Source organism: Chiloscyllium punctatum, chromosome 2, assembly GCF_047496795.1.
Source record: "Chiloscyllium punctatum isolate Juve2018m chromosome 2, sChiPun1.3, whole genome shotgun sequence".
In the NCBI taxonomy this organism is placed as follows: domain Eukaryota; kingdom Metazoa; phylum Chordata; class Chondrichthyes; order Orectolobiformes; family Hemiscylliidae; genus Chiloscyllium; species Chiloscyllium punctatum.
In genome coordinates, this window is record NC_092740.1 from 92,891,388 (window position 1) to 92,907,746 (window position 16,359).

The 16,359-nt window shown below is 41.0% G+C and overlaps 1 protein-coding gene across 1 annotated transcript in view; it reads left to right on the forward strand.

The window, feature by feature from the left end:
* The window catches only part of ntrk2a (neurotrophic tyrosine kinase, receptor, type 2a), a 257,804-nt gene that overhangs the window by 57,863 nt on the left and 183,582 nt on the right, over positions 1-16,359 (forward strand). Inside the window, exons 10-11 of the mRNA XM_072585809.1 lie at positions 2,425-2,528; positions 12,460-12,559. Coding sequence (XP_072441910.1) covers positions 2,425-2,528; positions 12,460-12,559 — 204 coding nt within the window. The remainder of the gene's footprint in view (positions 1-2,424; positions 2,529-12,459; positions 12,560-16,359) is intronic.

Here is a 16,359-nt window from a genome sequence, read left to right on the forward strand (position 1 = left end):
TTTAATTTGATAATAGTTGGGGAAATAAACTATTAATTTTACTTAAAATCATCACTCCATGAGTGATGGAGGAGATTTTTTCTGTTTTTGGAGTAGAATTGCATCCCCTTTAAGTGCATAATATCAACCCCTAGCTGAGACCAAAACTAAATGGTAAATTGAGTCAGTCAGTGTAAGATATTCTGAATAATTATCAAGTTGTCAACTACGGGTGATCATTTTTGGCCTGTCTGAAAACCGAGCAATCTGCAACTCTAATTCATTTAGTAAGACGTGTTCATTACACAAAAACAGCATAATCTCAAATCTTTGCTGCAGCTCACACTGCTTTGGCAGATAATGAATTTGTCTAGACTTGTAATGTGATGCAAAAAGCACGGCTAGAAATTTTGGAGAGTGTAGAAATCATTGCAAATGACAAGCTGTTCCAGTAATAAATTACAGTTTTGAGCTTTTGATCGAGTTCAGTACCAAGACTCTTTGTAATGGGAAATCAAAATGGATGTGTGAACCAACCTTATATAATAGATTAAGAAAGAAACTGTTACTTAGATTTACATTTTTTACATGTTTCATTTTTAAGAACTCCATGGAATAGGGGAATCGAGAGATTTCCTGATTCAGCAGACCTGTCACATTTAAAAGGGCCCCATTTCCACACTTCAATTCCAGGTAGATTGGAATGAGATAAAATCAGTCCCATTACATCCAGAGGTGGCTTGGAGGCAACCGCTGAGGCATGTAAGTGATGTGGCAAGACAAATAATATGGCAGGCTGGTTAGAAGGCTTCCCATTGTTTTCTATGACTTTTATTCTGTTGTATTAAAGTCATGTCATCCCTTACCTCAACATGCCCTCATTACACCCAGAATATTATATATCCACTAACTAGCCCTATGCCTCCTTCATAACTAATTACGTAGTGTCCACCAGTCTCCACTATGGGGAGATGAAAAATAAACATTTAACAGTCTAAGTGAACTTTCACGAATAAAAGTTGAGACTGAAAAATAACCTCCCATTCGTAAAGCCCATTCAAAAATTTTAAATCCCCTCAGTTGATCCATCCATTTTGATAATGATCTTCAATTCGCTAATCCTTAAAAGGCAGATAATCCTTAAGAGTTTCTTAAAATTGTAAATCAAAAAGTCAGTACAATACTCCTCTGGAGAAAATTGTTTTTGGAGGGTATCTTGAGAAATCTTAATGGAAGTCTGCCCAAACTGTATGAACAGATGGCTTATGATTTGTTGAAGCTACACCAGATACCCTGTCAATCAATGTACTCTTAGAGAGGGTGTCTTCTTTGCCTGAGCTGAAATCTGCAGCCTATTTTTGTTTTACTTTTTAAATGGCTGGGGATTTAAATAACTTCAGATCATAAATAAACTCAGACTTTACCTGCCTATCAAGCATACATCAGCCTCCTTCGTAAGTTTGTGACTGTGTGTTAAGGCCCTTGGAATAGTAAAAAAGGGGTCTGTTTGAGTTCAGCACTAATTTCAAATGGCTCCATTGAGTTTCAAATTTCCCACCCACGTGAATCATATCCTTCCCCTGGCTGCTGGCAAAATGGGATCTGAAAGAATTGGGGCAGGATCTGTATATCCAGATCCACTCACCATTTTTAAAGGCTATCAGAGCCAATTCAACACCATTTGAATTGATCTTTGTGAAGAATTATAAATTATAATGATGCTATTCAGGAAAAAGTTTAATGCATTCTATTGCATTGGTTTTGTAATACAGAAATGTATCATGTCTGATCTAATAGTGAAAGAATGGACTGTTTTACAGTCAGATCTTGTGCAAGTGCACAGACCAATTTATTTCAGTTTTATTTGCTGACAGCATAGAATACAATTAAAGTAATGACACCCCAGTTGAAATAATTTTAAATCCAGCCTATAAGTACTCGAGGGAGAAAGGAATGGAAGGATGTGATGATGTCCATAATTACAGGATAGATGGAAGCTTGTACAGAACATAAACCCCAGCATTGGCACTTAAGGCCTACCTCTGTGCTGTACACTCTCCAAAGTTCCATATCATAAAACTTCAAATATGATTAGAAAGTAAGGAGGTTTCATGAAATTCTTTTACAGGAAAACATATTTTAAGTAAAAATACTGGATACTTGAATCACCATTTATGGCCAAGTAATGAGTTGACAATTGTTGAGTCTGTGTATGGCTGTGTTCATAACATACAGGAAAGAAGTTACTCATAAGTTAAGAAGGTTGGGTGCACATGTAGAGAATATAAGACTTTAAGAAGGTACTGTCAAAACACCATTAAAGTGGAATGACATTGGATAATAATATCTCAGAAATAAATGTATGATGTTCTTATAAACACACTATGGTCAGTTTGTTAAGTTTGGTATTAACAGACTTGAAATATTTATATCTCTCAATTGCAGATGCATATGACCAGTTTGTGGATATCTTCGGTGTGACCTCAGACAATTCAACTGCAATTGGCCCACCTAATGTCACAGAAAAGACAATGGAGGATGGCATTGCTGTAAGTACAATAGCAAGAGATTAATGGGCTTGTATACCCTTGAGTTTAGAAGACTGAGAGGGGATCTGATTGAGACGTATAAGATTATTAAAGGATTGGACACTCTGAAGGCAGGAAACATGTTTCCGCTGATGGGTGAGTCCCGAACCAGAGGACACAGCTTAAAAATAAGGGGTAGGCCATTTAGGATAGAGATGAGGAGAAACTTCTTCACCCAGAGAGTGGTGGCTGTGTGGAATGCTCTGCCCCAGAAGGCAGTGGAGGCCCAGTCTCTGGATTCGTTTAAGAAAGAGTTGGATAGAGCTCTCAAGGACAGTGGAATCAAGGGTTATGGAGATAAGGCAGGAACAGGATACTGATTGAGGATGATCAGCCATGATCATAATGAATGGTGGTGCAGGCTCGAAGGGCAGAATGGCCTACTCCTGCACCTATTGTCTATTGTCTATTGTCTAATGCCCAATAGACTGCTTCATATGGCTATATGAAAACAAGCAAAAAGGTTTGTATTTATATAGCATGTTTTATGACCTCAGTGTGCCCACAATTCTATACAGTGGTATGTGTTAAAACTGTTGGTGTGTAAGAAACAGTATGGCAAATTTCCAAAAGTGAAATATTGTATAAAGTGATGTAATTGAGGAATAAATATTGATAAGGACGTTGGGGAAATCTCCCCAGTTCTTCATAAAAATGGAATCCTGAGTTGTTTTTTACCCAACTGGAAAAAGTGAAACCGTCCTAAATTTAATGTCTCATCGAAGAGCTTTGAGTCCATCCCTGTATTGTAGTTAATTACCAGCCTTTAATATGAGCTCAACTCTGTGGAATGGGACTTGAATCCACAGCCTCTGACTCAGAGGGAAGAGTGTCATCATTTGTGTCACCTAGTTATTTTATGGAATAATAATTGAATCGCATTAGATTGGGTCTGTGCCAGGTGATGAAGGAAACAATGTAACAAAAACACAGTTGACCTCATCCTCACTAATCTGTATGCTACAGGAGTTCTTCAGGGTGGTTGACCTAGGCCCAAGCATTTTTGCTACTTCATCAATGACCTTCCCTCCACCATAAGATCAGCAGGGAAGATTTTCGCTGATGATCAATGATCAGCACTATTCATTACTTCACACATGCTGAAGGAGTCCATGTCTAAATGTAGCAAGAACTGAACAATATCCAGGTTTGGGCTCACACACAGCAAGTGATTTTTTTTAACATAACACAAATGCCAGGAAATGAACATCTCCGACAAGTCAGAATCTAACCATTGCCCTTTAACATTCAATGGCATTAGCATTGCTAGCAACATCTTGGGGTTTAGCATTAACGAGAAACTGAACTGGACAAGCCATATAAATACTGTTGCTGCAACAGAAGGTCACAGGTTGGGAATCCTGGAGTGAATAACTCCCTTTCTCCCAAAGCCTTCATTAATTGTAAATTACAAGTCAGAAATGTAATGAAATGCTCCCCACATGCCTGAATGAGTGAAGTTTCAACTATGCTAAAGAAGCTTGACACCATCCAGCACAAAGCAACATGTCCTCAAACATTTCTCCCTCCACCACAGATGCTCAGTAACAGCAATGTATACTATCTGAGAGACAGTAGAGAAGTTTAGCAAGGCTCCTTAGATAGCATCTTCCAAATCCACAAACATCTAAAAGGACAAGGACAGCAAATGCATGCAAACCACCAACACCATCACCTGCAAGATATTCTCCAAGTCACCCATCAGCCTGAGTCAGTAACATATAATTGTACTGTCAGTGTTATGGCCAAAGTTCTGGAACTCCCTTCTAATTGCATTGTGGGTGTAATTACACCAACTATGGACTACAATAGATCAAAAGGAAGCTCACCACCACTTTTTTAACAGCAACTAGGGAATGGTTAATAAATGTTTCGGGCATAAGCCCTTCTTCAGGAAGGCTTATGCCCGAAATGTTGATTCTCCTGTTCCTTGGATGCTGCCTGACCTGCTGCGCTTTTCCAGCAACACATTTTCAGCTCTGATCTCCAGCATCTGCAGTCCTCACTTTCTCCTCGAATAGTTAATAAATACTGACCCAGCCAGTGAAGCCTATATCCCATCTTTGAATAATAATGATTAAAAAGTGCTGGAATAGAATGAGATAGGTTTTAGTTAAGGGTGAGTTGAATGGCCTCACATATCAGCATATACCTTTCTGACCATTGTGATACCAAAGAAATCCTGTAATAGATTGGAAAATGTATCTGTGCTGTAGATATTCACCACTGGAGCTCTTGTAGCATTGCAGTCACAGCTTGGCCTCCATTCCTGAAACTGTCAAGCAGCAACTCATTCATCTACAGAATTTTAAAAAAAATATTCATTGACATTATTTTAATTTGATGTCAAATGGGGTTCTGAGTTTGAGCAGCTTCATTGATCTAAAATTAAAAATGCAAATAATACTTAATTTCAATTTCCTCAGTGCCGGGAGCATGTACTGTTAATATTCCCAGTGGATCCATTATTTAAAATGTTATTGAAATGGTTTCATTGAATATTTTTACATCTTTGCAACTTCATGGCATTGATCATGTTGATTCTCAGGGCTCATTTGTAAATAGTCCAAATTGGTTCGAAGAGACCAAGAACAAATTAAGCATCTTGAATTGTTCTGTGAAGCTATGTACATAATCTGCAATTATACTGTAAAAAACTTATTAATGAAAAATTATTAACTCAATTTATTTTCTCTTTGTGTTATCAACATAAGAAACACTTCTACCCATTGCTTATTGTGAATCATGGAATCACAGGATTTGTCTGGAAGGAGGTCACTCAGCCCATCATATCTGCCCCGGCTCTCTCAGTATTTTAACTTAGTGTAGTCATAAACTTCTTCTGTACTCTCTCCGATGCATTCACATTCTTCCTATAGCATGGCACTCAGAACTCAACACAGTACTCAAGCGGATGTCTAACCAATATCTTACACAAATTCTTCTTAACTCCTTGCCCTTGTACTCTATTTTTACAAAGCATAGACTGTTATATGCTTTATGTGCAGCTCTCACTACCTTTCACGAAAACTTCAATAACATACATATGTGTTGATCAACACTCTATAGATAGCATCTTTTATTTTATACTCTACCCATGTTCTCTGTGCTAACATGCATCATCTCACAGCTCTCCACATTGAAATTCATCTGTCACTTATCCACCCACTCCACCAAGTTATCAATGTCTTTTTCAACTTCTACACTATCCTTCTTACAATTTACATTTTTTTTTCTCCATAGCAAACTTTCTAAAACACCTTTGAATAGCAAAATCTTTATATAACAGGATCAGCAAGTCTCCCAATACTCACACCTGGGGAGTTCCACCAAAAACCTTACTCCGCCTGAAAAATACCCATTCAACATCACTCTTCATTTCTCATCCTTTGGCCAATCTTTTTTACATGTTGCTATTATCCCTTCCATTCTCAAATACATAAGTTTTGTCACAATCAGTTGTGTGGCATTGGGTCAAATGCCTTCTGAAAGTCCATGCACACCAGCCTTCCTCTCCAAATCTTTTTATTACCTCTTGAAAAAAACTCCAGAATATTAGGTAGACACAATTTTTCCTTAACATATCCACGCTGATTCTTCCAAATAAATCCACATTATTCTGCCGGGCAAACAATTCGATCATGGATAATTTCTAAGGGTTTACCCATCTCTGAGGTTAAACTGAGTGATCTGTAGTTAGGAGGGCAACCTTTACAGCATTTTTGAACAAGGCCATAATGTTTACAATTCGCTCATTCTCTGTCACCATCTCCAAAGCCAGGGAGGATTGAAAGGAATTGCCAGTCCCTTTGCAATTTCTGTTCTCACTTTCTTCAATATCTTGGGGTGTATCTCATTCAATTCCAATGCCTTGTCAACTTTAAGCATCGACTTATGCAATAACTCCTCCTTATAAATTATAAATCGGTCTCGACTGAGTTTCTTCCTTTGTCACTATGGGCTACATGTAATCTTCCTAGTAGGTAAAAACAAATGAAATGTATTAACATCTCAGCTTTGCCTTTTGTATCTGTACATAAATCCGTTTATTGCTCCCTAATCAGTTCAACTGCTCTTTTACTATTGTGGAAGACTTTGGCATTTCCCTTTATGTTAGCTACCAGTCTTTTTTCAGAGATTTCTTTGCTAATATTTACTTTTAAGCCTCTCTTTTCAAACTTCCATGTTCAGTTTGGTTTTCAACTGTATTTATGTAAACATTGTCACACTTTTACTTCTTTTAATTGCTGTCTCATTTGTCATCAAGGAAGTTCTGGATTTGTTTAATCTACCCTTTCCTTTTGAGGGAATATACCTAATAATATCCTATTTTAAAGTAACCCATTGCTCAGCTATTATTTTTCTCAGGGAAAAGTGAGGACCACAGTGCTGGAGCTCAGAGTTGGGAGTAGGGTGTTAGAAAAGCATAGCAGGTCAGGCAGCATCCAAGGAGCAGGAGAACTAGGAGAAAGTGAGGACTGCAGATGCTGGAGATCCTGATGAAGGGCTCTTGCCTGAAGCATCGATTTTCCTGCTCATCAGATGCTGCCTGACCTGCTGTGCTTTTCCAGCACCCACTCTTGACTATGATTTTCTCACCAAACTTTGGTTCTAGTCTCCCTGTCTCAGCTGTCTTCATGCCCTCACTGAAATCTGCTTTCCACCAGATGATTACTCTTACACTGGATTGACCAATGTCATCTTCTCACATTATCCTAAACCTTATGAACTGTTCCCCACATGCTCCGCCACTGTCACTTGAGATACTTCTGAATTTCTGCAGTGCATCTTTAGATAGGACACAGTTTTGCGATTGAGCATCAATGGTAGAGAGTGTGGATGCTTGTGGATGTGGTGCCAATCAAGCAGGGGGCTATATCCTGAATGGTGTCAGGCTTCTTGAATTTTGGAGCTGCATTCATCCAGGCAAATGGAGAATATTCCATCAGACGTTTGACTTATGCTTTGTAGATGGTACACAGGCTTTGAGGAATCAGAAGGTGAGTTATTCGCCACAGTATTTTAGCCTCTTACCTGGTTTTGCAACCACTCTATTAATACAGCAAGTCTACTTGAGTTTCTGGACAATGGTAATCCCAAGGACTTTGATAGTGTGGGATTCAGTGATGGTAACAACATTGAATGTCAGGGGGTGGTGGTTAAAATACCTGTCATTGGAGATGGTCACTGCCTGGCATTTGTGTCACACAAATGTTACTTGCCACTTTTCTGCCCAAGCTTGGATGTTGTCCAGATCTTGTTGCATTTGAACATGGGCAGCTGCAGTATGTGAGGAGTAGTGAATATACTAAATATTATACAATCATTGGCAAACATCCCCATTTCTCACCTTGTGATGGAGGGAAGGCTATTGATGAAGCAGCTGTAAATAGTTAGGCCTAAGTTACCTATCTGAGGAACGCCTGAAGAGATGTCTTGAGGCTGAGATGATTGGAATCCAATAGCCACAACCATCTTCCCATGTGCAGGTATGACTCCAACCAGTTGAGAGTTTGCCCCCGATGCCCATTGATTCCAGTTTTGCTTGGACTCCTTGATGCTGTACTTGGCTGAATGTAAGTTTGATGCCGAGGGCTGTCACTTTCACCTTATTAGTGTATGTAATCACGAATAGCACCTTTGTTCTTTTAAAACTGACGAAGTAATGATTTGCATGTTTGTTACTATTTGGTCCATTCATTTGGACTACAGAGAATTTAGGAATTACATAACTGTAGATAGTGTACCACCCCCTTAAGCAGGACGTCTGGGTGCCTGCCTGCAAAGCAGGTCTCCAAATTTCCCTTTCCGGTGTCCAGGACATAGTCCGGCAGTTCTGACATGGCAGTTCTTATCCGGGAGCACAATGATCTCTCAAAGATGCCAGCGATACTGGTGAATTCCTGGCCACGGTAGCAGTAGTGAGTTGTTCTGTAAGTTGTTCAGTTTACCAGTACATGGTAAAATGGGGATAGAATAGGGTGAGAGGACTATTATATGGGTGGGGCAAGTTGTTAATGAAGCAATACTGCAGGGAAACTTGTTAAGCCGTGCAACAAAAAACCCTTCTTAAAAACTGACTGCAACTGGCACTTAGCCAAAAACAAGCAAGATTTAGCCTCATGAGTTTTCCATACTCTGTAACTGAATAGAGTAATAAACCTGAAATAATGAAATTACCACCAACTTATAGTACACAACAGAGCACCAATCTTCATTAGCCCATAAAGAGCGATGACAATGTATTTCATTATGTATAAAGTAAGCCAGTGTTGCCAGTGATAAAATATTGATGTCCCTGTTACCTTAATTTAGGAAATAAGTGTGGCTTTTGGCATAATGTTGACTAATGTGAGTCATCCATGTTGTATTGTCAGCATGATCTGATAACTCCAATTTGTCCAGATCTCAAAGCAGCACTGAGTATTCAGAGTTCTATGTGTGAATAGCTGATATGATTTCACATATGCAGGGATCCTCTGTGGGAATTCGAACAGGTTTTTAGATGCTGGTTTGGAGATGTGAGAGTGAACAAAGCCAGCTGGTGTCAACGACCTGTTCCTGCCTTTACTTGCTTTATTACAAGTGGACTGATTCCTCTGCTGACAAGTTGTAGATCAACATTGGGAAACCAATTAAGATAATTTAGAAAGTAAATCTTTCTACCAAAATATAATTTTTCACAGTGGTGCATGGGCTCTATGCTGTGTGCAGTCCTTGTATATTAAGAAGAGGGGAGAGCACAGCAGAAGATCAAGGTAGAATGAGAAAATACTCAATCTGACCATTTCATTGGTGCAAGCCTGAATGCATCCATGGACAGGGGCTTGTCCTTGCATGGACAACATGTGGGCACTACTCTCTCAGTCCATGATCATGGTATATACATATTGTCGGTTCCCTCAGACTTTCCTTGCAGCTGTTTCACTTAATCATCCCATGAAGCTGGCTTAAACCTCAGACACAACCTGCCACTCCAGCTGTGGTGGTGCACGTTTGACTTTCCCTCCTGCTCAGCTACTTGCCATTCTGAATCAAACTCTGAGGCAGCTGCATCTCGGTTGCCTTCCAGAAAATTGATCCTGAAGATGTGCCGCTCTGACAGGCAGGTAACAGATCCATGAATGCTCACAGTGACTGAAAATACTCTGTGTCCTAGACTCAGCCCTTCAGCTTGTAAAGAAAGTACAAATACCATTTGCGCCTCTATGCATGTCATACACATTACCAAGAAGCATGCAGATTTGACTTTTGCTAAGAGTTGATGGAGGGTGGGTCTAAGAACTAGCACCAACAGGTCAGTTTTTAGATACTTTAACAAACCTGTTCGGATGAGTTATGACCCATCTCTGATGCAAGTGGGATTTGAACATAGTGACATCACCACTGTGCACCTAGACCACTTCAACTCAATTTTTATACTTGCCATACATTGGTTGGGCAGTAGGATGATGGATTGGAGTACTTGCCCAATGTCATCAGCAAGACACCTGGCCCAGAAATTTGGCAGTGTCCATTCTTGGGCATCTTTCCATAGACTGCTAAGAACCCACACTCAAACTGGGAGGACTGAAGAGTCTGAGATTTGGGGTTTTATCATGTGTATTGTATATCATTAGGATCCACACAGGTTCATGCACCAATTTTCATGTACGTGCTGGGAGTAAGATTGCGGGGCTTTGTATGGCTGGCCTCAAAGTGCGATGGAAGTGCTGTCAGGAGTCGAGGAAGAAGGGCTGCTGTGTTTTTGGGAACCCAAGAGCGCCATCAGAATAAGGTGCTTGGAGGACAAGCCTGGGTCTGAGGAGGAGATTGAGGAGACTGCCACAAAAACCAGAGTCACAGGATGTGAGGTCAGAGCTCTCTGGACCAGGTGATGCACTGATGATAGTATACTTATTATTTTAAATTCTTGTGTTGTTAAGCGTTGTTTTTCCCAGAGATAATCAACACTGTCATATCCTGCTATAGGTGCAAAATGGACTAGAAATGGATATTAGGTCACGTGTTTGCATAGTACAATGACTGGCTTCGGGCATGGATAAAGGATATCTATTTATTTAGTTTTCCACCAAGTGCTTCTGGAGTCCCTAGAAATCAGTGTGTAGTTCTGAATCTGTAGCCAGTGTTCAGTTTTATTTAAAGAGAGAACTGCTGATGTTTTCTGAGTACCATTGGGCTGGGAAAATGGCAAGTCTGTCGGGTCATTAGTTGAGCATGGACCTACAGAAAAGTTAAAAGCTTGCTTGATAGGGCATTGAGAGCATCATTAAGGAGGATGTAAGCAACAAGAAAAGGAGAAGCATATACGGTTGAACTGCTGTCCATAAGATAACAAATTAATTACATTTTATTATTTCACAAGATCTTTAGTGTGATTTTTAAAAGAGATATTGGTTCTAGCTATGTCTGTTTCCTTGAAATGAAACATTGTAATATAAGAACAGTCCGAACAGGAATAGGACATCCAATCTGCAAGCGTATTTCACCATTCAATAAGATCATGATTGATCTGTATCTCAACAATTTCATCTTATTTCCAAATCCCTCAATATCTTTGCCAGCAAAAATATATGCATTTTTGTTCCAAAATTTCTGTATTCCAGCATTCTCAGCATTGTAGGTGAGGGTGGAGTGATCGGATCCAGTGCTCAGCAGGTGATGTGCACCAAAAAATATCAAAGGACTCACAATTCTTATTAAATAATGAAACGTCTGCCCAGTTAGATGCCTAAATAGGGTTCTGCACAATATAACAGCAGGCAGGCTCAGCTGGGAAGTCAGTGATCTATTTACTTCTGTCATTTTTTTCCAACTGTTGCCTTGCTCTCACTGTACAATGTCAGGTACAGTGATTAAAATCAGGCCTTTGGCACACCCTTCACAACCCTGATATACTCAAAATACAGTTACAATAAAACTGAGGACAAGCTAAAGCATTGTGCACAGTTGGAATTCGATATTCAGCTACTATTTCAGAGACACATTTGTCTACATTTCAGAACCTTTGCCAGGCCTGAGACAATTTGTCTAATCTAACAAAGCCAAGGGTATTCCTGGAGGTTTAAGTACATGATCGCATGATATTGGAAAATGGTATTTATTATTTTTTATAGTTGTAAACCTTTGCTTATTGATTTGTGCCTGTGTGAGAAATCCCAAGTGCTAGTGGCTAAAGAAGAAACATCGAAGGCAGGGAAAAGGGGAAACCTAACAGAGGAGTTCCTTGCAAGGATGGGGGATATCTAAAGTTGGAAGTAACACTTATTCCACTAGAATTTCATCTAAAATTTAGAATTTTAAAAGATCTAGAAAATAATATTATAAAATATATTAAAAACATTGAAGGGACAGTTTTAAGCCTGCCCAATTGGCTGAAACCAGACAGTCGGGAATTCAAATGCCTTGAGTTACTTACCAGGATTACATCATCTTCCTAAACAGGTGGCATGGACACTCACCAAAGCCAAAGGGGACTTTATAAATGTATATGTATGTTCAGTGTGATGGCAACTTTCACACCTGATCTCAATTTTAACTCTGGCCTGAAAATTCATACCAATGCCATGCCAATCCAGGTCACACAGTAACCGGTCCCAGAGAAAGTCATACAGTGTGCTTTCTTGCTTTTGTGAGGAACAGGAACGGGAATGCAGGACTTCATTTGTCCCAGATGAACTCTCCCCCGCCGTCTTCCCCAACCTGCCCGCTCACCCCACCAGCCCTTCAACTAGTGTAACATTCTTTAGTAAACAAGAATAACTTAAGTATATTTTACAGCACAATCAACAGTTTACACTTACAGAATAAGACAGGATACTTAAGGATAATGTACAGTCAAATTTTAAAGAAAATATTCATGTTTTCTAATATTAACATTCTTGTATTTCAGGTATATGTTGTCGTTGGGGTTGCAGCTTTGGCATGCACTGGACTGATACTAATGCTAATAATTCTCAAGTTTGGAAAACACTCCAAGTTTGGAATGAAAGGTAAGGCAGCCACACTCTTTCTAAAATGACATCTTGGAAATAAAGTTCTATCTATGCTGAGTCAGGAGGTACCAGTTCAGTCAGCAACTGATAATCATTGGAATTGGAATTTACTAACTGCATTCAACTGGTGCACTATTATCAAACCTCTACTCAATACATGAGTCAAATATTAAACGCAACACCTCATAGGTGTGTTGGATTTCATGTAAAGTTTTGCCAGTTATGTATGAATTTTCCTCTGTTATTTAATTCCAACTGAGCCAGGTGAACAATATTTAAAATTCATATGGAAGTTTAGGCAAATGTCACTTTCCTTCCCCTTCTAAAGGATGGAATGGATGACTCACAATTGATAAGTTACTTCATGTGGATAATAGTCACTTAAACCCAATTGCTTCTGCTTTATGATTTTCATCACTACTTACCCAGATTGGTAAGTGCAAGGAAAGTAAATTGTGCCTCTTGGGGAATCAATTGTGCCTGAAAAAGTATGCTCTACCTCAAAAGTAAGAAGAAAATCACAAAAATAACAAGAAGAAAAGTAGAGAATCCTGTGTAGGTAATAACATTCGAGTTCAAGAAGGAGGTTGCGATATTATCAAATGTGTGGTGAAATAATTCCATAGAGGACAGTATGCCATCATCATGTCAGCCTTTATTTACAAGTACAGAGGAACCTTGATTATCCAAATATCAATTATCCAAATTTCAGACTATCTGAAAAAGATCTCAAGGTCCCGATAGAAACATTACATCAAAGAGGTGATTGCGTCTTTTGTTTACAATGACTAGAAGTGAAGTTGGTTTACTGAAATACTGCCGAGAACCGTGCTGGACATCGATGGGAGACCAGGCACTGTCTCCAAATGACTGACCTCCTGCCCCTCTCTCTTTCTCTCTCTCTCTCTCTCTCTTCACACCTTCCCTGGAGTTCTACACAGTGATGTACCCTTAACCCCCCCCCTCCCCAGATCATTTTTCCAACATTGCCCTGTGCAGGTGGAACCTGTCAAAAGGTTGCAGTAAAACGTTGTGTGTGTGTGTCTGTACGCACACGCACGCGTGTGTGTGTATGTGTGTGCTATTTTGAGACTCCCCACCCCCCCAAAGGCAGCAGCAGTCTTACTTTTGGTATCCAGTCTGGCTGCCCTGGAGGGAGGGGGGTGGGAGGTGGCCAGGTCGGCAGGGGGAGGGGGGGCACGCTCGGGTGGACGGACAGTGGGTGGGGCCGTGGGCGGGCAGGGGAGCGTGGGGGGTGTGAACAAATGGATGGGGCTGACGGAGGGGCGGTGTTGGACGGGATTGGGAGGCAGACGAGGGAGTGGGATTAGATGGGGTTGGGGGACTGGGTGGGGATGGAAAGGGTGGTGTTGGATGGTTTTGGGGCAGATGGGGTGGGAATGGGGGTAGGCGGGGGGCAGTGTTGGATGAGTTTGGGGGCAGACAAGGGTGGGGTTGGCTGAGGTTGGGGAATGGCAGGGGCAGTGTTGGATGGGGTTGGGGGTGGATGAGGGTGGTGTGGAAGTGGACAGGGTGGGGGGTTGGAGCAGATGAGGGCAGGGATGGGGCAGACAGGAGGGCGGGGCAGTGTTGGATGAAGTTTGGGGTGGACGAGGGTGGGGTTGGTTGGGGTTGGGGGTCAGATGAGGGCTGGCGTGGTGGTGGACAGGGGCAGTGTTGGATGAGGTTGGGGGAGCAGACGAGACTGGGATGGGGTGGATGGGGGCATGATGAATGGGGTTGGGGGCTGTCCAAGGGCAGGGGTTGAGGCGGACGGGGGAGTGGGGTCTCACGTGTGGTGTGTTGCTGCCTAGTCTCCTGAATGGGGAGTGGACTTAGCAAGTACTCACTGTGTCAATCCCATTGAATTGTTGTGGGGTGGGGGGGGGGGATGTGGAGGAGGGGGGGGGTGGTGTGGTTAGGTGGCTTCAGCAATGCTGCAGATCTCTTACAGACAAGTGTGTGTCTGCTCAGAAACAAACCCTGGGATAGAGAGAGGGACCAAGGCAGGCAGACGGAGGAAAAAGCTAACTTCAGAAAACTCTAAGCCCCAGAGGAGAGGCATTGAATCAATTAATCAAATAATCAATTATCCGAATGAAACAGTGCCCGTCCATCTCGTTTGGATATTTGAGGTTCCTCTTTCGAGAGCCCTTGAGACTGATCCAGTTCCCTCAGAACCAGCTCTCAGGGTGAACAGAACTTCTGACATACTTGTTTATAGGGCGGCATGGTGGCACAGTGGTTAGCACTGCTGCCTCACAGCGCCAGAGACCCGGGTTCAATTCCCGCCACAGGGAAGTTTGCACATTCTTCCCGTGTCTGTGGGGGTTTCCTCCGGGTGCTCCGGTTTCCTCCCACAGTCCAAAGATGTGCAGGTCAGGTGAATTGGCCATGCTACATTGCCCGTAGTGTTAGGTAAGGGGTAGATGTAGGGGTATGAGTGGGTTGCGCTTCAGCGGGGTGGTGTGGACTTGTTGGGCCGAAGGGCCTGTTTCCACACTGTAAGTAATCTAATCTAATCTAGGGCTCAGCCAGGGCTCCCTGATTAGATCAGATTAACAACCCCAATCAGAGAACTAAGATCATATGAGGTTCATCTAGTTGAGCTTCTTACAATTACTACACCTAGAAGCTTAGCTCAGGGAGTGTAAGATCCTTATGTGACAAAATCAAGGTGTTTTCTGTCCAGTATCAGTTGGTATGTATTATTTTTACTTTGAATAACCCAGTTCTAACTTCTCATTTCTGATGGTTCCTGCACCTCAGTAAATCAAATTCCAAGACCTGATTCTTGATGAAAAATTGGACCATGGCCATTACCATAATCAACCTTGCTCTAGCTTTACCGTTTGACTAGTCCAATTGTCTTATGTAAAAGATATGTGTCTGAGAAAGTCCAAATGTGGCTCGGAGAAGACTGGCAACCTTTCCCCTTCTGGGTGCTGTCCTAAAGCAAGCTAATATGTGTCCTCAAACATAGCCACGATCCACAGATAAGATAATTTTCTATCCACTTAGTGTTGCACTTCTTTGACAGGTTATGAATGTACATTTAGGACTGAATTTTCGTGGAGTTAGGCCAACTCTGAAGGCCTTTAGAAATAGTGGGTGGGGTCTCCGAATTTTGCTGGCAAGAGGAAAGGATCAGGCATGAAACACACATTTGAGAAGCTCAAATTCATCAGGGTCATTTACATGAGTAAAATAGAACAAAGAACTGCAGATGGTGGAAATCTGAGTCTAAAACATAACTTGATGGTGAAACTCAGCAGGACTGATGGCATCTGTGGAGAAAAACCAAAGTTAACATTTCAAGTCCAGTGACTTTTCATTGGAATTGGTTCTGATGAAGAATCATCGGATTTGAAAGACTAACTCTGCTTACTACTGAGAGATGCTGTCCAACCTGAGTTTTGCCAACAACTATTGTGCTAAATTCATTCTCATTGTTCCAAGGACCTTAACTCACTGTTGTGATTCACAAAATGATGGAATGGACATAAAGACATAGGAATAGAACAGGCCACTTAGTCCTTTAAGCTTGCCTTAATTCATAGCTGATCATTTTTATCATGCTTAAATGGTGGGTAAGGCCTGCTAATGTGCCATGATCTGGAGTCATTTAAATCTGCATCCATTGAAAATTAAAAGCAATGAACCTCATTGTTAGAGTAAACAAAGCAAAACTAAATCCATTACTAAAGTATATTTTTTGTCAGGTCATTTGTTGAAACTTAGAAAAGGAAAGATTACCATCTGTTCCTACAGTTTTAATAAACTTCATTGTTGATAAT